Source organism: Lissotriton vulgaris, chromosome 6 (assembly GCF_964263255.1).
Source record: "Lissotriton vulgaris chromosome 6, aLisVul1.2, whole genome shotgun sequence".
Classification (NCBI taxonomy): Eukaryota; Metazoa; Chordata; class Amphibia; order Caudata; family Salamandridae; genus Lissotriton; species Lissotriton vulgaris.
Genome location: NC_141694.1, coordinates 1,787,928,375 through 1,787,956,311, shown reverse-complemented (window position 1 = coordinate 1,787,956,311; position 27,937 = coordinate 1,787,928,375). Strand labels below are relative to the sequence as shown.

Here is a 27,937-nt window from a genome sequence, read left to right as displayed (position 1 = left end):
ATTGGAGTGGCATCCTACGTGCTTGAACTAGTCCTGGGGTCCTTAGGTTTGTAGAAGGAAGGGGTTGTATGTGCGCTGAGGTTACCTGAGTGTGTGTAGCGGTGAAGAGGACAGATGGATGAGGAGGAGGTAACCCTGCAAGGAAATTTACACCTTGAGGCATCCCATCAGCATTGGTGAGTGTTTGTTTAAGCTGCAGATAGATCCGAGGACTAGGTCTAACCATCTTTTTCATTTTTCTCTGCCACCTTGTCATCAGTTGTTGCATTTTTCTTTTAATTCCTTCGCGTGTTCCTTTACTTTTTCGTGGTAGACTTTAAGACTCCACACCCTAGACAGAGTAAATTCTCTTCATACCAATCTAGATATGAATTCCATGTATCTTCTGGGGCCCCACTTTTACTTGCTCCAAGAACGTCCATGAAGCATTATTTTATTCAAATCAAATGCTCCCTCCGCCGAAAATCATTTGGAGGGTTCTATTTTCATGTACCAGTGCAATTTAGCCAAATACTTGCATGTTCTCCGCCCATAATGCACATAGATATACTGTGCTGGGGTCTATTTGGTGGGGTAACTTGCCTAGATCCTGCACCCCATAGCTCAATCATACCAGACACTAGCACAATAAAGACATGAACAGGGATGGGGTGGTCCTCAATTCAACAACACTACAGGGTACTCCAAGAGAAACTATTCATAGAGCGAACATGGAACTCACGTGTAAGCACCCCATGCTAAACATACACAAGATTTGATGTGATCACCGCTGCTTTAGGGATCCATGTGTTCCGTTTCCGCGTAGGTTTCTACACAGAGGCATTGATTAGGTATTTGTGTGGTTCAAGTATAGGACCTAGAAACTGAAATAACTGATCGAATGGTCAATACTAAGAATGTGTGCATGATTGCTGTGTTTTTATTTTCAACTCGACTTTAGTCAGTGTTCGTTGTAACTCTCTACCCACTAGTTTACATGTTGCAATCACAGCTGCCAAGCAAAGTGATCCTGTGCTGGTACAGCTTGGAAGGAAGCAGAGGCAATTACATTGCCTGCCTTCCATACAGTTTTGCAAAAGAGGTATTGTTAGTGTACTGAAGTAGCAACTTGAGAAGGCCCCTCTTCAAAATGAATCATTGGGGCTAACATTTCAAGATATACCAGGGTCTGTGATGGGGGGGACACACATGGACCCATTGCAGAGGGCTACATGCTGAAAGATAGTTGCCGAGTGCAGGCTCAGCAGGGGTATAGAGTATGCAGGGATACTGACATGACTTGGCATAACAAAGTTTAGTTAGATAACTATATAATCTGTGGAATGCTTGTGAAAACTAAGTAGCTTTTAGACTAATAGAGCACAGATGTATGATGAAATATGTGTGAGGCATTTTAAGAATTGCCCTAACTTTCATTCATGACTGCTGAGACTTTTATAATAGTTATCATTATTCTGGTACACATGTTGATAAACCAATTATGTATAAAAATTGAACAGTCATTGTAAAATTCCAGCTGTCAGGTGGGTTACCTCTTCGTGGCAACTAGAGGTAGGCTTCACCCTGCAATAACCCCTTCAGATGAGAAATCCTCAGACAGGGTTTGTCTGAGTCATACCATTCCCTATCTAATAGAGCTTAACTGATTACACAAGGGAGAGACACCTGTCATTTTTCCTTTAATCCAGGCTAGGGAAGTCGACTGGGTGTGCCCCTCTATAAAGTGGGGAATACAAAAGTTTCATTAGCCACAAAAAGGAGTTATTATATTCTTTTTTTTTTTAAAGTTTGAGTTTATTGAAACCAGAGGAAATAGAACAACAATATAATAAACCATTTAGGTAACAGTTAACAATAAAGTTCATATTAAGGGATAGGAAATGCATTGGTTACAATAAACACTTTATACGGGAAGTTAAAAAAGAGGGAAGAAGGAAAAAAGGAAAAGGGGAAAATAATATATAAGTATCATCATAAGAAGATTTAAGGAAACATGGATGTTAAAATTAAACATTGCATGCAAATAATTACTCAATAAAGATGTGAATATGTAATTACATATGTGCGAAACATAATACCAACGCAAAATTGTTAAGTAAAAGACAATTAGATATGTTCATGGCATTTTAAGGACATTATCTGATGTATTCACAACAGTAGCATTAGAAGTATACAAAGAAGCAGATCTAGATAAGTATGTAGCGAGTGGAATCCATAATAAATCTCTTTTAATTGCTGGAGAAATAGGAGCGACATATTGGTATCGAGTCTATGATGAAAGCATATGGCGTTCCACCAGGCTTTATAAGTGAATTTGTATGCATGTTTCCAATTTGAAGTTAATAAATGAAAGGCTATAGCTAATAATAAATCTAATAACTTAAAATGTGATGGTGATTGAGGCCAATAAGGGGATAGGGAACCTAGGAAAATATTTGCTACGGAAAAGGGAATGTTGGTTTTAATAATGTTGTTGATTTGAGACCAAATTGTTTGCCAGAATTTATAAATACTAGGACAGTCAAATAGCATGTGTTTTAAATCAGCATTTGAGCAGGGACAAGACCAGCAAATAGATGGGATATTAGGGAAAAGGAGGCTAGTGTCACTGGGGAATATAATAATTGTTGATAAACAAGAAAAAGAGTCTGGGATAAGAAGATGGTAGGAGAGGAGTTAAAAGTTTACGGGTATGAGAAATAACAGAGGAACGTAAAGAGGAAGTATTAGTAGTGAAGGCAAGAGTCTCTCGAAAGTCAAAAGCGGAGGTGAAGAATTTTTCAATTGACAATCATACCAAGGGATGTGTAATGGAATCAGAAGAAAGCCATGGGAAGCATGTTTTAGGGAGAAAGCATAATGATAAGATTGAAAGTCAGGAAACTTAAGTCCTTCATTAAGTTTATCCTTCTTGAGAGAGTATAAGGATATTCAAGAGGGTTTGTTTTTCCAAAGAAACTTTAATAGTAGTGACTCTATTTTCTTGAAATAATATCCTGGTAGATGTACAGGAATCATAGATAATGAATATAGGATAAGGGGGGCAAGCATCATCTTAATCGAGTCTAGTCTACCCCACCAAGAAAGAAAAAGAGGATGCCATCTAGTGATTATATCATTTAGTGTTTTGGTAATGTATTCAAAATGAGGTTTTAAAGTTTCTGAGATAGTTGAGGAAAACCATAGTCCTAAATATTGCAGTTTAGAAGGCTGCCAGGAGAATCCCGTTTGAAGGAAATAGTGCTTAAGACATAAAATATTGAGGGGCAGAACTTCACATTTGTCCCGATTAAGGCGGTATCCTGATAACTGCGAAAAAGTATCAACATGATGGAGGAAAGGGGGAAGAGAAGTTTCTGGGTTAGAACAATATAGAAGAATATCCTCTGCCTAAACAGACATTTTAACTAGATGGGTACCTAGTTGGAAACCCGTGATCAGAGTATCCTGTCTGATTTTAGTTAAGAAAGGTTCTAGGGCTACTACAAACAATAAAGGTGATAGAGGACAACCCTGACGTACTCCTCTAGAAAGAGAAAAATAGTTAGAGACTTTACCATTGGCAAAAATATAAGCTTTAGGACCAGAATATTATAAAGAAATCAAGAAAATTAATTTGGGAGGAAATCCTATCCATTTTAGAGCATGAAACATAAATTCCCATCTAATCCTATCAGATGCTTTTTCAGCATCTAGAGCTATGGCAGCGAGCGGATAATCTAGGGAGGAGGCCTTACTAAGAACATTGAAAAAGACTCTAGAGTTATCAGAGGATAATTGACCTTTTACAAAGCCAGATTGTTCTGGTCCAATAAGTTCAGGTAAGATGGGGCCAATGCGTAAGGCAAGGATTTTTGCAAAAATCTTATAGTCTGTAATAACTAAAGAAATGGGGCGATAATTTTTACATAAAGAAGGGTCCTTATTGTCCTTGGGAATTAAACAAATCACAGCTTCTTGAAAGGTGCCTTGGGACGATCCATTCATAATAAAGGAATTGAACAAAAAGAAGATTTGGAAGAAGAAGCTTCGAGAAATGCTCATAAAACTCAATAGTAAACCCGTCAGGTCCAGGGGTTTTACCTCATCATAGTACCAAAACAGCATGAGAGATTTCTTCCAAAGTAATATCTGATCCCAGCGAGTCAGAATCAATACGCTGAGAAGGGGGAGAAAGAATTGATTGAAAATAAGAGGATAGACCAGATTGAAGTGGTTGGGTCTCAGGAGTATAAAGATTCTTGTAGAAGGAGACAAATTCGTTTAGTATGTATTTGTCTTTAAAAAGTGTATTTCCATTAGAGTTTTTCAGGGAGTCTATTCTAGTTCTATATCGTCGTGTTTTTAAGTAATTAGCTAATAGTTTTCCCATTTTATTTTGACCTCCATAGTAACAAGCACTACTCTTTAGGAGATAAGAAGAAGAAGCCTCTGTGGACAATTTATTAAAAGTAATCTTTGCAACAATGAGAACATTTAAAGAGGAGTCAGTGGTACAGTGATAATAGGCATATTCTAGTTTTTTAATTTCAGCGAGTAATTAAGTCGACTTTTTTTCAAAACCTTTTTGCTTCTGAGAGGCGAAATTGATTATGAAGCCTCTCGTATCTGCTTTGAAAGAGTCCCAAAGCATAGTGGGTGAGGATTCGGGAGTTGTATTAATAGCAAAAAAGTCAGAAGTGAAAGAGATGAATTGGCTAGAAGAATTAGGATCCATAAGTAATGAGTTATTAAAGCGCCATCTACCAGCAGATGGGCTAAAAGGTATTAAGTCAAAATCAACAAAACCCGGGGCATGATCTGAAATTAAAATATGACCTATCTCAGAGTGGAGAACATGTCGAGTTAAAGATTTACTTAAATAGAGATTGTCAATACAGGATTGTGATTTATGTTGGGGAGAAAAATAGCTGTATTCACGAAGGTCTGGATGACAAAGTCTCCAGATATCAATTAAGGATTTGCGACGTATAGTAGAGGTAAATTGTGAATGCATTTTAGTATTGACAAATTTGACTGGGGAAAGCCTGTCTAAGACTGGGTCACGGATTTGATTGCAATCACCGCCAAATATAAGATAATCATCATCAAATGAAAGTAATTTATCGGGAATTTGCAACCAAAAAGTATTGTCAACAGAAACCAGACCATACACATTGAGGAAAACTAACAGAATTGTATCTATAAGTAATTTAACAAAAACACATTGACCATCTGAGTCAGTTTCTTGATGAACAATTGAAACATTACATTTTTTATGACAAAGAATTAAACTACGTTGCCTACCCAACATTTCTTTAGAAGCTTCAGCATCAGACAAATGAATTTCTTGGAGTAAAGCAATGTCAGATTTTAACCTAGCTAAGTGTGACAGAACTCGTTGTCTTTTAATAGGGTTACTTAATCCCTTAATATTCGATGTTGTAACTCTGAATTTAACTGGAAAGAAATAAGATAGCTAAACATTAAGCATACAATGTAATGTTCAGACTTAATTTTGAGAAAGCTTATTAAATATGAACCAATGAATTTAACAACAAGGAGACATTGGAAAATATTTGTAAAGATACTAGTAACAGTAAGAGCAATAGGTAAATATAGGAGTGAGAAAGGAGAAGAAAGTTGCAGATAAAAAGATAAAGAAAAGAAACAAGAAGGAGAAGGGAAAAAGAGAAAATAAGGAAGAAGGGAAAGGGAAAAAGAAGAGAGAACAGCAAGAAGAAGAGACAGTACATATCCAAAAGGACAAATGATAAAACATACCTGAAGGGACAAAGAACGAAAGAGAAACTGACCAAAACTCCTGAGGCGGAAGCCGGGAGAGCGAACAGCGCTTTTTAAAAATTTACTATTGTCACTTGTTCTTTTGGGGATATCTTTTAATCAAAACTCACCACGCCGCAGGGCACTTGAGCAGCACATTCGGCACGGGTAGCGGATCTTAACGCTGCCGGTAGCCTTAACCTGATTAATCCTCCCGACGCCAGCAGCGCGAGGACTCAGGCCACGCCCCTTTTTAAGCCACGCCCCCTTGCGGCGAGTATAAGACGCTGAATACAAGCGCCATATACTAGAACTGACCAAAACTCCTGAGGCGGAAGCCGGGAGAGCGAACAGCGCTTTTAAAAAATTTACTATTGTCACTTGTTCTTTTGGGGATATCTTTTAATCAAAACTCACCACGCCACAGGGCACTTGAGCAGCATATTCGGCACGGGTAGCGGATCTTAACGCTGCCGGTAGCCTTAGCCTGATTAATCCTCCCGACGCCAGCAGCGCGAGGACTCAGGCCACGCCCCTTTTTAAGCCACGCCCCCTTGCGACGAGTATAAGACGCTGAATACAAGCGCCATATACTAGAACTGACCAAAACTCCTGAGGCGGAAGCCGGGAGAGCGAACAGCGCTTTTTAAAAATTTACTATTGTCACTTGTTCTTTTAGGAATATCTTTTAATCAAAACTCACCATGCGGCAGGGCACTTGAGCAGCATATTCGGCACGGGTAGCGGATCTTAATGCTGCTGGTAGCCTTAACCTGATTAATCCTCCCGACGCCAGCAGCGCGAGGACTCAGGCCACGCCCCTTTTTAAGCCACGCCCCCTTGCGACGAGTATAAGACGCTGAATACAAACGCCATATACTAGAACTGACCAAAATTCCTGAGGCGGAAGCCGGGAGAGCGACCAGCGCTTTTTAAAAATTTACTATTGTCACTTGTTCTTTTGGGGATATCTTTTAATCAAAACTCACCACACCACAGGGCACTTGAGCAGCATATTCGGCACGGGTAGCGGATCTTAACACTGCCGGTAGCCTTAGCCTGATTAATCCTCCCGACGCCAGCAGCGCGAGGACTCAGGCCACGCCCCTTTTAAAGCCACGCCCCCTTGCGACGAGTATAAGACGCTGAATACAAGCGCCATATACTAGAACTGACCAAAACTCCTGAGGCGGAAGCCGGGAGAGCGAACAGCGCTTTTTAAAAATTTACTATTGTCACTTGTTCTTTTGGGGATATCTTTTAATCAAAACTCACCACGCCGCAGGGCACTTGAGCAGCATATTCGGCACGGGTAGCGGATCTTAACGCTGCCGGTAGCCTTAACCTGATTAATCCTCCCGACGCCAGCAGCGCGAGGACTCAGGCCACGCCCCTTTTTAAGCCACGCCCCCTTGCGACGAGTATAAGACGCTGAATACAAGCGCCATATACTAGAACTGACCAAAACTCCTGAGGCGGAAGCCGGGAGAGCGAACAGCGCTTTTTAAAAATTTACTATTGTCACTTGTTCTTTTGGGGATATCTTTTAATCAAAACTCACCATGCGGCAGGGCACTTGAGCAGCATATTTGGCACGGGTAGCGGATCTTAACGCTGCCGGTAGCCTTAACCTGATTAATCCTCCCGACGCCAGCAGCGCGAGGACTCAGGCCAATGCTCCTTTTTAAGCCACGCCCCCTTGCGACAAGTATAAGACGCTGAATACAAGCGCCATATACTAGAACTGACCAAAACTCCTGAGGCGGAAGCTGGGAGAGCGAACAGCGCTTTTTAAAAATGTACTATTGTCACTTGTTCTTTTGGGAATATCTTTTAATCAAAACTCACCATGCGGCAGGGCACTTGAGCAGCATATTTGGCACGGGTAGCGGATCTTAACGCTGCCGGTAGCCTTAACCTGATTAATCCTCCCGACGCCAGCAGCGCGAGGACTCAGGCCATGCCCCTTTTTAAGCCACGCCCCCTTGTGATGAGTATAAGATGCTGAATACAAGCGCCATATACTAGAACTGACCAAAACTCCTGAGGCGGAAGCCGGGAGAGCGAACAGCGCTTTTTAAAAATGTACTATTGTCACTTGTTTTTTTGGGGATATCTTTTAATCAAAACTCACCATGCCGCAGGGCACTTGAGCAGCATATTCGGCACGGGTAGCGGATCTTAATGCTGCCGGTAGCCTTAACCTGATTAATCCTCCCGATGCCAGCAGCGCGAGGACTCAGGCCACGCGGATGGGAGCTCCGTTTGCGCGCCGAAGGCACGCCTAAGGCAATCCCGTCTGTGCCCGTCCGCGCCAGACCGAGCCCAGAGCGCATAACCCCTGTTTCACCCACTCCATTACACCCAGGAAACACTGCATAGGTTAAGGGACCTCCCATCCGCCTCCTGTCGTTTTACTATTGCCTTAGAGGAAGGACATTCCCGCTGTCCAAACTGTACCTAAAGGCTCACACCTCACTTCCCCTCTAAAGCACCCTGTCTCGGGATGGCTCTGCTTAATTGCAGATCCCTCCCGAAGCACCAGACAGAAATCAACTTACTCCTGCAGGACTCAGAAATTGAGGCACTCTTTCTCACAGAAACTTGGCTCACCTCAGACTCAGAGCCAGATATCATCCAATCGCTCCCACCTGGTTACCTTATAAAGCACCAGAATAGACCGTCCGGTATCGGAGGTGGGATAGCGATTATACATCGAGACTACCTGTCCTGCCAGTTCAAAGAAAGCGCCATCTTGGACTGTGAAAACATACTTTTCTGTATTCATCGGCCCCCTTCTACCACCATCTCAGGGATACTAGTGTATCGCCCACCAGGACTGCAACAACGTTTCTGTGATTCCCTAATGGATACCATCTCTTCCCTCGCATGCTTAACCCCGAACTTTACGGTCTTGGGAGACTTGAATCTCCACTTCGATGACCTCTCTAACAAAACAGCTGCTGACCTCAAAGCAGACCTAGCCTCTATAAGTCTCCAGCTACTAAGCAACCAACCTACCCACAACAAGGGCCATCTGCTGGACCCCATATTTACCAATCTTACGAGATTGGTAGTAAATTCCCCCATCCCTGTCCCATGGTCAGACCACTTCTTAGTCCCCTTTAAGCTAAAACACTCGGCTGAGGCACCTGAGAGACCCCCCTCCCCAAGCACCCTCCCGCCCATGGAAAACTCTGGACATAAACTCCTGGGCACAAGTACTCTCTTCCACCATACCAGTACTGGAGCCAGATCCTTCCAGAGCAGATGTCCAAATACACAAGTGGATCAACCAATCCCCCGACGTTACCCTGCCGGTCAAATCCCTCCCCAGTACAAAGAAAACAGCCAAATCCCTGTGGTTCACCCAAGAACTACGAAATCTCAGGAAGACATGTAAAAAACTCGAGTGCCTTTGGAGAAAAAACTGGACGACGGAAAGCAAAAACGAGTACAGGGCTGCCATCAAGCACTATAAAAACTGTATAAAAAAACACAGGCAACCTTCTTCGAGGAAAAGATATCAGCGGCAGCCAATTCTGCGAAAGAAACTTATCGCATTGTACGCTTACTTACCCAAATTCCAGACCCCTTACCCACATCTGACCCATCGGGCAACAGATGCAACCAGCTTGCTGAGTTCTTTTCATCGAAAATCGACAAAATTCTCATTTCTCTTCCTGGCCCCAATTCCTTTCAAATCCCAGTTATCCCCCCCTGCCCCGAGGCGCCACGCCTCCGAACCATTCCCGAGACCACCACAGAGATATTCCTGTCCACCTTACAAACTGTAAAAAGCGGTGCTCCTTCAGACCCAGCTCCTATGAGCAAATTAAAATTAGTCGCCTCCACGGTTGCCCCTCCTCTCACCCACCTCATTAACGCCTCCTTTAGACTGGGCTCTGTTCCTGCCAACTGGAAGAAAGCCACTGTCAGGGCTCTCCTGAAGAAACCCCACCTTGATCCCATGGACCCAACCAACTTCAGACCCATCTCTCTTCTTCCTGCTATCAGCAAAGTGGCCGAACGAATCATCAACCACCAACTTTCTAATTTCCTTGAAGCCAATAAACTCCTGCGCCAATCCCAGACAGGGTTTAGACCGGGACAGGGAACTGACACCGCTCTGCTAGCCGTGGTCGAAGAGGCAAGAACCATCATGGACGCCAGAGGATCAGTGGCAGTGATCCTCAAAAGGAAACCAAGTTACAACAAGCACCCTCTATGAAGTCAAATGTCAAGAAAGTTCTCATAGCACATTGGTTATTTCACGATTTTTTCACCAATTTCAACCAAAGGTTCATAAGAAGTAACAGCACTAAAGTATGCATCCAAAACGTACTGTTTTGGATCCATACTTTAGTGCTCTGTTACTTCTTATGAACCTTTGGTTGAAATTGGTGAAAAAATCGTGAAATAACCAATGTGCTATGAGAACTTTCTTGACATTTGACTTCATAGAGGGTGCTTGTTGTAACTTGGTTTCCTTTTGAGTATTGACACTAGCATTCAGTTGCTTTGTTTCACACCCTTGGTGGTGGGTGTTCTACCAGGCTCTCAGTGCACCTCTTTCTTTGATACTTTACACACAACTTATTCAGTGAAAATATTCGCCATCTGTCAGAAAGCGTACCTGAATTCCCTTTGACTCCGTGGAGACAGATGACCAGAAGGTTCTTGCTATTGATGATAAATTCCCAACTCCCCTACACCCCTGCACCCAGAGAACTCTGAGCCCAGCAATGAAAGGGAAAGGGGAAGTGGATAACGAACAGAGAGACTGCCACACATATATCTCCTACTCTTCGTTCAGGAAGATCGTCTCCTGCAAAAGTAAGCAAAACATTACTACAGTTCCCACTAATGCTGGCACCTTCTTCTACTCTCACTTTAGTTCTCTACTTTCAAGTACCTGAATGAGTGTGGACATGAGCCTCTCTCTATGTAGATTGGAATACAGGACTAGACTTAGGAGTACAAGTAGGATATGAATCCAGTCCAGTATTGAGTTCGAAGGAACTTGGAGATGTACCGCTGCTGTAATTCTCAGTTGGTATAATACTGTATATCTATATGCATATCAGGCTATACACTACTATACTTGCTGTCATCATAGGTGCGGGAAGGATGATAGTCTAACCGCTGGTATTCTCCACAAGAATCTCTAGCACAAGGAAATAGTCTTTATCTCAAGAATAACAAGTCTTTCTCTGCTGTAATTCAAAGTCTTTCACTGGGAATTGCCAATGACGCTCAAGAGTTCATAGGTGCTAACAGAGTAGAACACCCTGCTGAGGCGAAATGTAATGAACACTCGCAATGACAGTTCAGAGGAGCAAATTGGCTTCAAAACGAGGAGAGCGCTGTCCTCTTACCTCACTCTAGTAGACTTGACTGAAACGAGGAGAAGTCCTACCAGAAGCGGAGGCGATACTGCGCAAACTGCTGAGGTATGAATTCAGAACTGGAACGAAAACGCGCTACCAAGACTGGATAGTCTAGCGCCAAACAATGCTGAGGGTCGAGGAAGTTTAGTTTCCAAATGCTGACAGGAAAATAACTATGAAAAGACGCACTTGTATAGAAGCGTCTTACTCTCAGGAATTAGACCGTTGAAGTGCGCAGAGCGAAGGGCTCGAGCGCACAAAATGGCCGCCACGAAAGACTAGAGCGCTAACGCAACTAGTCAGTGGCACAATCAGGAAATGAATCAGTACTTCTGGATTGCGCTACAAGTTGTCTCCAAAGGCCGGCAGAAAGGGTGTAGTTGGAACCAATTCTAATCTTAAGGCGAACCCTTGGTGCCGAACTCTCCACCGCCCGCTGGGACCTGACAGTACCCCCCACCAAAGCCCCCTCTCTAGGCTTTTGAGGATATGTCTTATGAAACTCAGCTACCAGTCGTGGGGCGTGAACATTCTTGCTTGGTTCCCATGATCGATCTTCAGGACCGAAACCCTTCCAATCTACCAGATAGAACAAGGTGTTTCTTCTCAATTTGGAGTCCAAAATTCTCTTAACCTCAAACTCTTCTGCAGATTGGACTTGCACTGGAGCAGGGGGATGCGAACGTTGAAATCTTGGAGGATTACGTTTGATCAAGGAAACATGGAAAGTGGGATGAATTTTCATAGATTTGGGAAAAGCCAACCTAACACTAACAGGATTGACCATGTCCACCACTGGATAGGGACCCACAAATCTAGGCTGAAATTTCCTGTTCCCTTTCAATCGCATATAGCGAGTAGAAACCCACACCAAATCCCCTGCCTCAAATTCTGGACTCTCCCTTCGCTTCTTATCTGCTTGCTTCTTATAGCTCTGTTTTGCCTTAACGAGATTTTCTGATGCTGACTGAAAGGCCTTATGCAAATCTTGGATCACCTCTTCTGCTGCTGGGACGTCTACTTCCACTCTACCCATTAACATATTTGGATGTCTGCCTGAATTAAGGAAAAATGGAGAGTAACCCGTGGCAGAGTGGACTGAATTATTGTAAGCAAACTCCGCAATACTCAATAAAGAGGGCCATTCTCCCTCTTGATCCATCAAATACAAGCGAAGGTACTGCTCCAAATCTTGGTTCACCCTCTCCGTCTGTCCATCTGTCTCCGGATGGAAGCTGGTGGACAGACGAGAATCCACCCCCAGACCTCTCAAGAAAGATCTCCAAAATCGAGAGACAAACTGGGAACCTCGATCTGAGATTACAATCTTAGGGATTCCGTGCAGCCGCACAATATGCCGAACTAACAGGTCTGCTAACTGAGAAGCTGTCGGAAGACTCTTTAAGGGAACAAAATGACTCATTTTAGTGAACTGGTCAACCACCACCCAAATTACTGAATAGCCCTGACTAGAGGGTAGATCTACAATAAAATCCATGGAAATGGTATGCCAAGGAGAGGGTGCAACGGGCAAAGGCCTAAGTAACCCTTGGGGGGGCTGTCTAGAACTCTTCCCTTTTATACACGGTTCACAAGTGGCGATGTGCTGCCTAACCTGTGCTTCCATGCCTGGCCAAAAATACATCCTCTTCACCAGTTCCAAAGTCTTGACTGCTCCCTTATGACCTGCCAATGGATGATCATGAAACTGCTGAATGATTAATGACTGTAACTCTTCAACTGGAACAAACAGTTTCCCTTGACAGTAGGGTTTCCCGTCTCTGAGTTCTCTTTCAGGACCTTCCGCAACCCAATTAGAGAATTCTTTTCCTTGGAAGGCTTCTCGAACCTGCTTTTCCAACTCATCCTCAACTATAGCTGCTACGATTTTATTCTGTGGAATGATGTAGCCTTCTTCCTTCTTGTCCGTCACATCTCCCAGACTCAGCCGAGAAAGGGCGTCAGCTTTTCCATTAGCCGATCCAGGTTTGTAAGTCAATACAAAGTCATAGTCTGCGAAGAAGAGGGACCATCTCAACTGACGAGGGGAGAGTGTTCTGACTGACTTTAAGAACTGCAGATTGCGATGATCTGTGAACACTGTGATGACATGTCGAGCCCCGAGCAGATAATGCCTCCAAACCTTAAAGGCTTCTTTGACAGCCAAAAGTTCTTTGTCAGAAATGGGATAATTTATTTCAGCAGCTGTGAGTTTCCTAGAATGATAGGCTACAGGATGTAATTGTCCCGTCTCTTTCTGTCGTTGAGATAGAATGCCTCCAATTGCAAAATTGGAAGCGTCAGCTTCCACAAAAAAAGGTTCTTTCAAATCGGGGTGTTGCAAAATTGGTGCAGATACAAAGGCTTCCTTTAACTGCTGAAAAGCTTCTTCAGGTTCTTTTCCCCAGACAAAACGCTCCTCTTTCTTTAGGAGCCGAGTAATTGGTCTGACTTTTTCAGAGAAGTTCTGAATAAATCGCCGATAAAAATTGGCGAATCCCAAAAAACTCTGTATTTCTTTGATGGAGCGGGGAGCAGGCCAGGACCTGATGGCTTCCAGTTTTGACTGATCCATGTTGACACCTTCGGGAGAAAGTATGAAACCTAAAAATTCCACCTTGGTCGAATGAAACACACATTTCTCCAATTTCACATACAGCTGATTCTTCAGCAGACGCTCTAAAATGACACGAACGTGTTGCACATGATCTTCCATGTTGTTAGAAAAAATGAGGATGTCATCAATATAGACAACGGCAAAACGATCCAAAAATTCTCTTAAGAGGTCATTGACAAAATGCTGGAAGGCTGCAGGTGCGTTGCATAACCCAAAAGGCATGACCTGATACTCGAACAGACCTAATCGTGTGCGAAAGGCCGTCTTCCATTCCTCCCCCTCTGCCATTCGCACCAAATGATACGCTCCTCTCAAATCCAGTTTTGTGTAGATTCTCGCACTCTTAACTTGATCTAGGAGTTCCGAAATGAGAGGCAGAGGATATCGATTCTTTTTAGTGACCAAGTTTAACGCTCGATAGTCGATGCAGGTTCTCAAGGTTCCATCCTTCTTAGGAATAAAAAAGAGGGGGGATGAAACTGGCGACTGAGAAGGTCGGATGAAACCACTCTCCAAATTTTGTTCAATATATTCTTTAAGATGCTGGTTTTCAGGTTCCGAAAGGGCATAAATGCGACTACAAGGTAACGTGGCTCCAGGTTCCAATTCGATCCGACAATCGTATTCCCGATGGGGCGGTAATTTCTTGGCCTCCTTTTCGTTGAAGACCTCCTTCAGGTCAAGATAGACTTCAGGAATTTCAGGAACTTCCACCACACAAACCATGGGCATTTGGTTTGCCAGATGAGCAGACATAGTCGTCGGTGAGACCTCTGTCGATGCATGAAAACAATGTTCTGTACAATATTCAGAGGTCATTTCAACTGTACGTTTTGCCCAATCTATCTTTGGGTTATGTTCCGAGAGCCAGGGGAGCCCCAAAATCATTTGAAACTGTGGGGCATCAATGAGGTTAAAACTAATTACACTCCGATGTTCCTCTGGACCAATGACGGTAATAACCTCAGTGTCAAACACAATAGGGCCTGACGACAACTCAGTCCCATCCACTGCACGCACAGGTTCTGGCTTTAGTTTCTTCTCAAACTGGATTCCCACCATTTTGGCAAATTGAAGATCACAAAAATTCCCCGTGGCTCCAGAATCCAACATTATAGAAACCCTTTCCTTCCGACCCTTACCGAACCATATAGTACAAGACAAAAGCAAATGTGGAGCCACAGCCTGTCCTTCATTTGCTAGCAACTGAGTCTGGGGAGTTGTCTCAGGGGCTGCTCCCACCAGTGCAACTCCGTCTACTGGTGGAGCTTGTCTTTTACCCATGAATTGGTCTTTGGCTTCTTTGGGCAGTCTTTGACAAAGTGACCTGGCTGACCACAATACATGCATAATTTTCCTAAGCGTCGCTTTTCTCTCTCCTCCTGAGACAAAGGGCCACGAACCGCTCCAATCTGCATGGGTTCCTCACTGGAATGAGCTTCACTATTCTTAACAGGCTCAGAACGAACTCGATCAAAACGTGGTGGAAAGGGCTTGACTTCTCTTCGTTTCTCACACCGACGTTCCGCTTGCCTTTGATCAATCTGGAGGACCAAGTCGATTAACTCTGAGACATCTGTAGGTCTTCTAGGAATTTGGGACAACCCATCCTTTAGCTCATCTCGAAGGCCTCTATAGAAAATTGCCGCTCTTTTTGCTGCTGGCCAATTCGTCTCCACAATTAACTTGTTGTATTGTGCCAAGTAAGCAACTAATTCTCGGTTTCCTTGTTTTAGATCCAAAAGCTCGTTATCAGTGGTCTGAGAAATTGTGCGACGATCAAAGATTCGAAGAAACTCAGCCTTGAAGTCTTCAAATTTATACAATACTGGATCATTAGAGGAGACCAGAGGCAATGACCACGCTGCAGCATCTCCACTAAGATAGGACAGCACAAACGCCACTTTGGACTGATCTTCTTTAAATAAAATGGGCTTGCAGAGGAAATGCAGGGAACACTGGGTCAAAAAAATTTGAGCCTTATGCGGATCCCCTTGAAATCTTTCGGGTGGGGCCAAAGGAATGGTAGGGGACATAGCATGGACAACTTGCGTTGTTAACGCAGACGATGTCGAAGAGGTAGGAGTAAAGGTAGGAGCCTTAAGACCTCCGAAATTTGGACTGGGACTCACAGAAAGTTCTTCCACCCGCTGCCTGAGGTAACTCGCCTCCTGATTGGACTTTCTAACCTCTTCCCTGGTTTCACTAAGCTGCTTTTGCAAATCTTCTAGGATAGTTGCCAACGCTTTCACATCTAAACCTTCTGCCATGCTGCCCAGACGGAGAGAAATGTTTAAGGCACTTCAATCTGTCAGAAAGCGTACCTGAATTCCCTTTGACTCCGTGGAGACAGATGACCAGAAGGTTCTTGCTATTGATGATAAATTCCCAACTCCCCTACACCCCTGCACCCAGAGAACTCTGAGCCCAGGAATGAAAGGGAAAGGGGAAGTGGATAACGAACAGAGAGACTGCCACACATATATCTCCTACTCTTCGTTCAGGAAGATCGTCTCCTGCAAAAGTAAGCAAAACATTACTACAGTTCCCACTAATGCTGGCACCTTCTTCTACTCTCACTTTAGTTCTCTACTTTCAAGTACCTGAATGAGTGTGGACATGAGCCTCTCTCTATGTAGATTGGAATACAGGACTAGACTTAGGAGTACAAGTAGGATATGAATCCAGTCCAGTATTGAGTTCGAAGGAACTTGGAGATGTACCGCTGCTGTAATTCTCAGTTGGTATAATACTGTATATCTATATGCATATCAGGCTATACACTACTATACTTGCTGTCATCATAGGTGCGGGAAGGATGATAGTCTAACCGCTGGTATTCTCCACAAGAATCTCTAGCACAAGGAAATAGTCTTTATCTCAAGAATAACAAGTCTTTCTCTGCTGTAATTCAAAGTCTTTCACTGGGAATTGCCAATGACGCTCAAGAGTTCATAGGTGCTAACAGAGTAGAACACCCTGCTGAGGCGAAATGTAATGAACACTCGCAATGACAGTTCAGAGGAGCAAATTGGCTTCAAAACGAGGAGAGCGCTGTCCTCTTACCTCACTCTAGTAGACTTGACTGAAACGAGGAGAAGTCCTACCAGAAGCGGAGGCGATACTGCGCAAACTGCTGAGGTATGAATTCAGAACTGGAACGAAAACGCGCTACCAAGACTGGATAGTCTAGCGCCAAACAATGCTGAGGGTCGAGGAAGTTTAGTTTCCAAATGCTGACAGGAAAATAACTATGAAAAGACGCACTTGTATAGAAGCGTCTTACTCTCAGGAATTAGACCGTTGAAGTGCGCAGAGCGAAGGGCTCGAGCGCACAAAATGGCCGCCACGAAAGACTAGAGCGCTAACGCAACTAGTCAGTGGCACAATCAGGAAATGAATCAGTACTTCTGGATTGCGCTACAAGTTGTCTCCAAAGGCCGGCAGAAAGGGTGTAGTTGGAACCAATTCTAATCTTAAGGCGAACCCTTGGTGCCGAACTCTCCAAAGCCCGCTGGGACCTGACACCAACAGAAGGTGCGGACGTTTTCTCTCAGTGAGAAACGCTACCACCAACAATAGTGGCAGTGATCCTCCTCGACCTGAGTGCCGCCTTCGACACGGATCATGCCATCCTCATCCACCGGCTAAGTCTGATAGGAGTCGCTGACTCCGCCCTGTCCTGGATCAAATCCTTTCTGGAAGAAAGAACCTTCCAAGTGTCGGATGGCACCGCCGTGTCCAAAGCCCTGCCACTTCAGTGTGGGGTCCCCCAGGGCTCCTCCCTGAGCCCCACACTTTTTAACGTTTACATGTCCCCTCTAGAGGACGTTATCACCCCATTTGGCATAAAAACAGTCATGTATGCCGATGACACACAGCTGGCGGTCTCTATTAACCAGCTGAGCAATAGCCTAGACAATCTGGCAAACTGTCTCGACAGCGTTTTCCACTGGATGTGCGAATCTCAACTAAAACTGAACGGAGAAAAATCTGAGATACTTCTCCTGGGAAACCCTCACAAACTCCCTCCATCCCTCTCCTGGCCACCATGCATGGGAACGCCTCCTACCCCCAAACCCAAAGTCAAAAGTCTTGGCATTTGATTGGATCAAGACCTCAACTTCAAAACTCAGTCCAGAAAAACCTCGGGCACCTGCCTTGGCCTCAATCGAATGGCGTGAAAAATCCTCCACCTGATCCCCTTCCAATCAAGGAAACTGCTGATGCAGGGGTTTGTGAACTCCAGACTGGACTATGGCAACGTCCTGTACCTGGGGGCACCGGCATCAGTCATTTATAGACTACAATGCGCCCAGAACGCTGCTGCCAGACTCCTAACCGGAACCAAATCGAGATGCTCGGCTAAACCAGCACTTAAAAGCCTACACTGGCTCCCGGTCAAAGAAAGGATTACCTTTAAGACCTTATGCATCTCGCACAAAATAATGCAAGGCAGAGGCCCCCCGATTCTGAGACCATTCGTTAAACCCCACCATTCTAACAAACAACTCAGATCAGACTCCCTCTCCCTCGCCAGCGTTCCCAGAATAAAAAAGGCCCGATCCGGGGGCGCCTTTTCTCCTACAATGCCCCAAAACTGTGGAACGCCCTCCCACTTGCCATGCGGAGAGAACATAACCTCCTGGCCTTTCGGAGGCAATTAAAAACTTGGCTCTTCCCATAAACCTGTAATTCTTCTGCTCTCCCCTCTGGAACTTAGGTCAAGCCAGCGCTGGGACGCCCTAGGGTAGCTACGCGCTTTATAAATCCCAACTCAAACTCAAACTCAAACTGGGGCATGAATGGCACATGAGAAGATGAGACAGCTGAACATGACGGGGTCCGAACCACATTGGGACGGGGAAGAGAAGGTAAACAAAACCAGGATATGGAAGGCGGATGAATGAACCTATGTAGGGAATAAAGGGAAATAAAATAAAAATAAACAATAAACATCATATACACATGAGACAAGGAAATTGCATAATTGATAGAACTAAGATAAACAGAGAGGGCAAAACCTAAGAAACAGGTAAAAGCCAACCACAAATGAAATGAAATGAAATGAAATGAAATTTAATTTGTAAAGCGCATGGCTGCCCTAGAGCGTCCCAGCGCTAACCCAAAAGAGAAGAGAGAGAAACTCTGAGAGGAACCGTTACTTAGAGGATCGTGGGAAAAAGAAAAGTTTTAAGAGATTTTCGGAATTTAAGGTAGCAGGGTTCGGTCCGAATGTGCCTAGGGAGAGTGTTCCAATTTTTTGCCGCATTTACAGTGAAACGGTGTCCCCCTGTGCGAGTCTTTCTCACTCTTGGGACTATGGCAAGATTTTCCAAATCCGACCGGAGGGCCCGGGAGAATTTATACGGGCGGATCAGGCTCCTAAGAACCCGGTGGCCTTTGCCCTGGAGCGTCTTGTGGGCGATATATAATGATTTGAAGACAATTCTTTCGTGAACTGGCAGCCAGTGGAGAGATCTCAACGCTGGTTTTGCCGACGATCTTCTTGGGACCCCAAAAAGCATCCTGGCTGTTGCGTTCTGCACCCGTTGCAGAATACTAATGGTGGCTTCCGGGGCCGCTAAGAATAGGGCGTTGCTATAGTCCAGTCTGGATAAAATTAAACCCTGGATCAATAGTTTCCTGGACTGGAAAGGCAGGAGGGGAAGAACTTTCTGCACTGCCCGAAGCAGGCCAAAGCAGACGCCAGCAACTTTCTGAGCATGCGTCCTGAAGGTTAGGTCGGGCTCAAACCACACCCCCAAGCCTATGATTTTTTCTTTTGGCAAGGGCGGCTCACCCATACAGGGAGGCCAAGAAGCTTTAGGGAGAGATGTAAATTGGTGGCCCAGAAGCATGATCTCAGTGTTTGCTCCATTAAGTTTGAGCTTCGAACCAGTCATCCAGGAGAATATTCTGGTAAGGCAGGCTGAAAGATTATCCAGACATCCATCTTGTTGAGTTAGCGAAACGACTAATTGGGTGTCGTCTGCGTAGGTGACTGATTTAATCCAGAAGGGGGCCACCACCTCCTCAAGGTAGGGCTCAAAGAGGAGCCCTGAGGAACTCCACACTGGAGTTCCTCAGGGCTCAAAGAGAGCAACGGGGAGACGACAAACAGATCTTGGAGAGAATCAGCACAATCTATTATAAAAATAGGAAGTACATTAAAAAAATTACATGACTAAACTAACAGAGTAAATCGTATTATGAAACAATTCAAAAGCATTGAAGAAACATCATTACAGTTAAAAGAATAAAAACTAATCAGCCACTAGATGGGCAAGCACTATCCATGTTGCTTGCAGTATGAAACTGAAGACAATTTTTGAGTTCTGCAGGTCCTTCAAAGGACCAAGTTCGATTTTGAAAAGTCACCTTAAATATGCAGGAATGAAAGAGGCCGTATCTGGCTCCAAGAGAACGAAGAGGTGGATGGAGATTGAGGAATTCCTTCCTCCTAGCTGCTGTGATGGAGACATCTTGAGAAATATTTTCTGACCAAGCCAAGAAAATTGCCTCTTGGCTCTAGCAGCAGAGAGAACTGAGAGTAGATCCGTAATTTTTAAGAAACAGATGATGACTCCTCTTGGTTTGACCGGAGATGAACAGAGTGGAGGACGAGGACCAAGCCTGTGTGCCCTCTGAATGCTGAGCGATGTGGTAGAAGGCCTGTATAAAAGTTTCAGCAAGAAAGTTGTAAAAAAGGAGACAGGATCTTCACTTTCCAAAGCTTCTGGCAGGCCATAAATGCGTAAATGATTACTCCTATTTCGATTTTCCAAATCTTCGGTGTAGTTTTTCAAACTTTGGACTTCTTTTTCTAAAGAAGAAAGTCTCTGGGAGTCACCTTGGACCCCTGAAAGTTGCTGTTCCATTGAAGGCACTCTAGTTTCCATTGTAGACCATTTCTCCTCCAGGAATTGCATCTTGTTGTTTGTTTCCTCTACAAATGGACGTAGGGCGCAAATTTCTTCCAGTAACAGGTCCATGGAGATGGGAGGGGACGTCTTGTCAGGAGAAGGAGGACCCTGCTTTAGACGTTTAGAGGCTGAGGATGTTGGAGATGATTTGGATGAAGACTGTGAGGAGGAAGTGCAATTGGAAGACACCCCAGCTATCATTCCTACGGTAAAAGATGAGTCTAGAACAGAAGTAGGAGTAAAAGATGCTAATTGGGTACCTCTTTTAGGTACAAAGATAAATTGCGGCTTACGCAGAATATTCATATACAGAAGTCTTCAAAGTAATGTAGAGGTTGAAGGAAAGACAAACAATAGTCGTGGTGTTTAAGCCCTTAGAAAATAAGTGATGTTAGAAGGTCACTGGAAATATCTGGAATACTGACCACACTTGCTGTATATAGTACGTGCTATGACTGGTGAGTATCTGACTGAAGAGCACCAAAAAAGAATGTATTCATAGTGATACCATGTTGTAAAAGATTGGAGACAGATAAAGAATTACAGAGTCCTTGAAAAAAGGAGAAGTATCTTGTAGGACACAGCGCTGTACATCTTTCAATAAAGCATTTGACAGAAGCAAAAAGTTCTGATGCAAATAGAACAGCAGCATATAAAACATCCAGCGTGGTTAGTCATAAGAATTTGGAACAATATTCCCATGAAAGATTAACTGCAGGCATAAAGTTTATGGGTTTGGAGCAGTGCGCTGAAGAGGGAAAGACGACAAGCTGAGGAGATTCATGTTCAGAAAAAGCCAGTGAACGTTCAAAATGGCGAAGGTGATGTGAAGAAAACGTCCGCGGTTATAAATAATGAAAGCGCAGTGCGCCAAGAACGGGAATCAGCTCACCGGAATGCTGGCATCATCTGACACCAGAAGCGGATGTTTCCGAAGGGGAAAAGTGCAAAAATATGCACCGGTGAAGCCTCAGAAGTCCCGGTAGTGCGGAGCGTCCCCCTCAGGCGGCCATCTTCGATTGGTGCCAAAACCATGCCCCCGAGTCATCATATTCTAACCCTGAGAGGGTCACAACCTTTGTGCATACATCCCAATATACAGGCATGATACTAAAGATTCATGCCTTTGGTCATTGGGAAGGGTGAGTGCCTGTCATTGACTGAGACAAATCAGTTAGAGGCATTAAGGTTTATGAATTAATTCTGTTCCTTTCATAGACCGTAATGTCACAAATTACTCACAAAATCCTGTCATCTATCGCAGAGATATCTGAGAGCTTCTTCTGTTTGCATACAGACTGCACAACTTCTAGATCCTTCCAAAGGAAAAGGAAACAGCCTAATTTCACTTGGAGGGACATGGAAAGGCCATGGGCTACCTGTTTTTTCCAAAATATACTATTTAAACAAGCATTTACAATGCAATGGTCTCGGCATTATTAAAGGTAGATCTATTGGCATTGCTCATGACATTTTTTTTCATTTAAAAAAAATATATATAAATAAATGGTTTTTTCATTTACAATGGCAATAGGTGAGCATTAGAGAGTAGAGAGTAGTATTCGCGGACACAGAGGCACACACACACACACAGACAGAGCCGAGCATACACACACAGACAGAGCCGCGCACACCCAGACAGAGCCGCGCACACACAGAAAGAGCCGCGCACACACACACACAGACAGAGCCACGGACATACACACACACACAGACAGAGCCACGCACACACACAGACAGAGCCACGCACACACACAGACAGAGCCAGAAAAGTCAGAAAAGGTGGAAAACCTAGGGATCATGTTAGACACTAACCTTTCTTTTGACGCTCAAGCAAGCAAACTAGCTTCATCACTCTGGTACATCTTAAAAATGATTACAAAGATTTTACCATACATACCGTATGACTCACGCAAGACAGTGGTGACAGCATTGGCCTTGTCCAGACTGGACTACGGAAACGGCCTATATGCCGGAGCAAGGAAGAAAATCCTTCTTAAGTTACAACGCCTGCAGAACGCAGCAGCTAGACTGATACTGGAAATACCAAAGTATGAAAAAGTAAGCCATAAACTAAAAAGTTTGCATTGGCTCCCAATCGCAAGCAGGATACAATTTAAATCACTATGCTTGGCATACAAAGCAATAAACGGAACTGGATCAAAATTCCTAAGAACACATCTGCAACTATATGAGCCAAACAGACTTCTCAGATCCAGTCAAATGAAACTCATAAAGGTACCCAGATTCAGAAGAACCAATTGGGGCGGTAGAAGTTTTCTGGTACAGACGGCAAGAACATGGAATCAACTACCGCTAGACATAAAAACCAGTCCATCCCTGAAATCCTTCAGAAAGGAAGTTAAAACATGGCTTTTCGCTAAACATCTCTAACCACACACCTTTAATGAGCTATTGGGATTTCTCAGCGCCAAGACGCCCTCGGGCAATCGCGCGCTATACAAATAGAAAAATCAAATCAAATCAAACACACAGACAGAGCCACGCACACACACACAAACAGAGCCGCGCACACACACAGACAGAGCCACGCACACACACAGACAGAGCCACGCACACACACAGACAGAGCCATGCACACACACAGACAGAGCCATGCACACAGAGGCACAGAAAAACCGGGATGACAAGCAGGGAACAGAGGCACAGAAAAACTGGGGGAACAGAGGCACAGAAAAACCGGAGGAACAGAGGCAGAGAAAAACCGGGATGACAAGCAGGGAACAGGAGTATGAAGCAGACTAGAGAGCTTCATGGAAGGAGTAATACAAAGGCAGTGGGCACACCAGGAGTAAGATGCAGACTAGAGAGCTTTGTTGAGGAAGTAAGACTTGGAATTAAAACCTGGGATGACGAGGCAAAGTATGGGCTCATAACAGTAGTATCTGAGTGGAACAGTGGTGTCACAGCAGGAGCATGCACACTGGCAGGCAGGATCTATCCATGTTGAGGCAGAAGAAAACAAAAGCACACATTCGAAAGGACAATCTGAAATCCTGGAGGAAAGGTTATTATTTGATGAGGAATAAGGTGTTTGTCAGAAAACACTTCTCAGGATAGCAACGGGTAGGTGTGAGGGAGAGCAAAGAGCAGTTAAAGGACATAAGCGGTCTAAACCATGGACACTCCAAGACACGAAGAAACATACAAAGGGTTCAAACCACGGAGAGATTGTGAGGAAGCGAGAAGCAAAAGAGACCCAAGGCACAGTGAAAGACTATGTTACAGGGAGATACATGCACAAGATCAAACCACATAAAGGCTCCAGGATAGAGAGAGAGAGACGCCACAAATGGACACCACACAGGTATTTATGTAAAAATATATATCTTTATCGAGTTTAGGCAAGATCAAAAATCAATAGGGCAATGCCAACATACATAAGCACTTCTGTGGTAGATGATCAGAAAAAGGGGTCTCTTGTAGCCAGACAATAAAAATGTCTGGTAGGATCTCTATCACTTATAATTCACTTGTCTTTGTAAAAAGAACACATCTCAAAACAAAGGGGAGTGGCCTTAACTTCAAAGCATGAGGCTGTCTCTGTGTTCCCCTATCGCAGCGAGTATGAGGTGCTGCGTGATTTCAGAGGGGAGATTCCAACGTCACGTGAGCCCCCACGGCCTGCAATGCCGGTCTATCTCTGCCCGCTCACACCCAACACCCATCGCTCCACTTAGTCGCCCGCAGTGCACACAACACGCACGGCAGCAGACGAGGGATCCCACAAAGGAATCGGAGCCCGTTACCTGAAAGGCGGGCGCGGGGCAGTCTGGGCGGCTCACTGGGGTCTGGCTCCTTCTTTTCAGCACTCTCCCGGCCTCTGTTGCAGATCCTCTCGCTCGGGTCGAGACGGGGGGTGCGATGAATGCGAGAGTCGTTTCCTCCATCTCCTGTCCACAGCGCAGCTCTCTCCTTCTCTGCGATGGACGCGGGGGAAGCCCTTAGACCTGGACCAAAGGCAGCACAGCGGGTTGATGATGCTGCAGGTTTCACAGGCGCTGGGATCAATCACAGCGCGGCCCTTCGATGACGCGAAGGGAACTCCGGGCAGCTGGGGCCAATCCCAGCGCGGACCAGTGGTGACGTCGGCAGCTTTAACAAAAATAAACATTACATATTTTAAATATGCCTATTAAATACTCTTTTGTCTAAAAGAAACAATTTTTGCCTCGATCATTGCCGGAGATCCCAGACTACGGCAGGCTCCGATGAAGGGAGGAGGAGGGAGGAAGGAAGGGGGAGGCACCAGAGGGAAAGAGAAGAGGTGGGAAGAGACAGGGCAGGAGGTGGACACCAGGGGAGGGATCGTGAAAGAGCCCCGTCCTTTTTAGACTGGGGGTCGTGTTTTTTCATGATGATGTCACAGCGAGAAAGAAACGAAAAAACACGCCCCCGAATCTGGAAAAGACGGGGCCTCAAAGGGAGTAACGCCCCTCTCCTCCAATTGCTGGCCAGCATTTACGAGGCCAGCCAATGGAGAAGAGGGGCGGGTTAAAGCCCCCTACTAAGAAACATTAAATCTCGGAGTTCCGCCCACACTGCTGCGCAGTGCAACGCATTCCTCGACCTAAACACATGCTTCATAAGCATTTAGAGTTTGAGTCACGAACAAGCAGATACACATCTCTGCATGAAAAAATCAACCACAGAAATATCGACCAGCACATATATTTACTCCCAAAAATCTACTAGCACTATATCGTAAAGGGAAGCATACACTGGGAAGTCTAAAATGTACTCATGTAACTCCACACCTTACCCTGAGGATATTTGGAAAGTCTAAATCTTAGAGTCGATGTTGTTGCAGGCTTTATAAAAACAGTATTTTGGCCCCTCATCCCACAAGTCAACCCATATGCAGAGGGGAGAGCAGTGACTGCTCAAAACCTGCCTTTTAAAGCCAGGGAGTCCAAGAATAATGAGGCCGTGTGCACAATCCCACTTCCTTTTATTTATAGAAAAAGTAAATATATGGTCTAAGTTCTATTGCATAAACTTATCAAACTTTTTATCCCAATTAATAAGAATGGAAGAACATTTAATGACTATGTATGTAATGAATTAATTATTGTATAGCGTTATGGATAAAGACGGTATGGTAAGCCAAATAAAGAACATAATAAAAAACATTGTGAAAAATATCTGAACATGTCTTTGGGGAATTATATTCACACCAATAACAATATTTTATCTTTAACATTTAAAGCTTGTTTGGGGCAATACTTACGGCATTGGATGTGCATGTAAGGAATGTTCAGGTTTTCATCTTTATGTTTGCCACTACGCCTGTATGTAAGTATAGAGTTTTTTTTTCACCTACATCTATATCAATGCACATAAAATTGTCAGTTGAGGACTTTAAAAATGCAATGTTGACATTATATAGAATTTTGCTATTTCGCAAGCAACAGGTAAAACATATGCTTAGTTTTTATATATATATAACTAAGACCTGCATGTGCATTTATATTAAATGTCTTATTCAATTGAACTGAGCCTGTAAACCACTCTGCTTTGTATAGTATATATGATCAATTGTAGTAATGGTTTTTAACTTTGAGCACAGGGGACTTTACATTGAGTAAGTGGATCGACGTAATGAGGGGGAGACGTGGACAACAAGCACATTGCACCTTGGGACACATGCCCTTTAATGGGAGGGATACTTTAACTAAGCATACAGCACTTTAATATTAGCAAGAATGAGCATATATCTAGCGTCCAACAAGGCAGCTCCGCACACAGCACTTTACTATTAAGGAGTTTGTATTGTTGCACTTTGCACTTTACCCTTTTATGCAACCCCAGTTTAGGGGAAGGAGGTATATTAAAGATCCAGAATGCAATAAATCACACAATTCATTTTGCAGAGCAAGTCCCTTTTCAGATAGTTCACAGGACTTGAATAATAAAAAAATAATTGTTGCTTGTTCTCCATCTGACCAATTTTAATTGGAATCTCTGCTGTAGCCCTATTAACAATTTCTATATATTACTGATTCCAGAGAATGCTAGGGTTGGGACTTCGCAGAATAAACTGTGGAACAGCTAGCCCCTGTAGGAATCAAAAATTAAACTGGTTGACCATTGACTTCACAGTCAATGTAAGGGTCATTTTGGTCTACCTTTGGGACTTCTCTATGTAAGCAATTCTCCTCCCTCCTCTTGCACCGCCAGTGTGAACTGCTCCTTGCCAACCCATCATTTAGAATCAATGGATTTTGCTTTTACCCTACACTTTGGGTCATTTTGCTACTCATAACTTACTGTATCGCTGGGTCTGAAGGCATTAGCAGTCGAAATTATTTCTGACTCTTAATACCCTATTCAGAATCCTGCATTTTCGAGACATCACGTTATTTCTTTGCATCTTGTGGAAGTTATTTCACATTTCCCTTAATCATGTTGGGAATCTGACAATACTCCCTCCCAGTTCCTGATATTTCCACAGAAGCAACAAGCTAATCTCTTTTATAACATTTTAACATTCACATTCATACCATCACCTCTAACACCACCATGCATCTGCAGTTTATTCACTCCATTCACACCAGCCTGAGCGTCATATTTGAACCCATTTGATTTCAAGACCCTTTTCCCAATTGCATTGTCTGGGCAATCACCAAATTCTCCTTAATTCTTTTCTGCTTTGCATCAGAATAATAACTACTGTATTTTGCCTGCTTCAAAATCTCATCAAAACTCTTTTACTGCTAACACAAATCATTCTGCTGAATGTAATACCCAATCTAGCCTCAAACCTATCACAAAAGGAGACAAGAAAACAGACAGACGACATCTTTCGCGGGGGCGTAGGCTCCGCTATGTTTCTTGAAAATCTGCATAAGCGTCTCATAAAAGGCATGCATTGACTCTTTTGTTCCATTGCATGTTCTCATAATTTTATATGATGTGATATGATTCAGTACCTAAATTGGTCGCAGGTACTCCAGGGAGTGTCGGGGCGCAGTAACAACTGGCAGGACAGGAAGAAAGCACAGTCAGTTTATCGAGAAAACCAGGTTTCAGCTTCTTTTTAAACAACCTTCACTTGCTTGAGGCGCATGATTCTAGGGGGAGCTGATTGCATTAAGCCCCCCAAATTAAGTGATCTACCTCTAGCTCTCTGTCTACAAATCCTGGGGATGGGTATCAGGAATTTATTGGAAGTTGAAGTAGTCTTGATGGGTTGTAGAAGCTGTGGGCCCGATGTAGGT

At 44.0% G+C, this 27,937-nt stretch overlaps 1 protein-coding gene across 1 annotated transcript in view; it reads left to right on the top strand.

The window, feature by feature from the left end:
* LOC147709488 (cysteine-rich secretory protein 2-like) overlaps positions 1-27,937 on the top strand; it is a 124,567-nt gene that overhangs the window by 45,285 nt on the left and 51,345 nt on the right. The window contains exon 5 of the mRNA XM_086928044.1: positions 25,927-26,012. Within this exon, the coding sequence (XP_086784170.1) occupies positions 25,927-26,012 (86 nt within the window). The remainder of the gene's footprint in view (positions 1-25,926; positions 26,013-27,937) is intronic.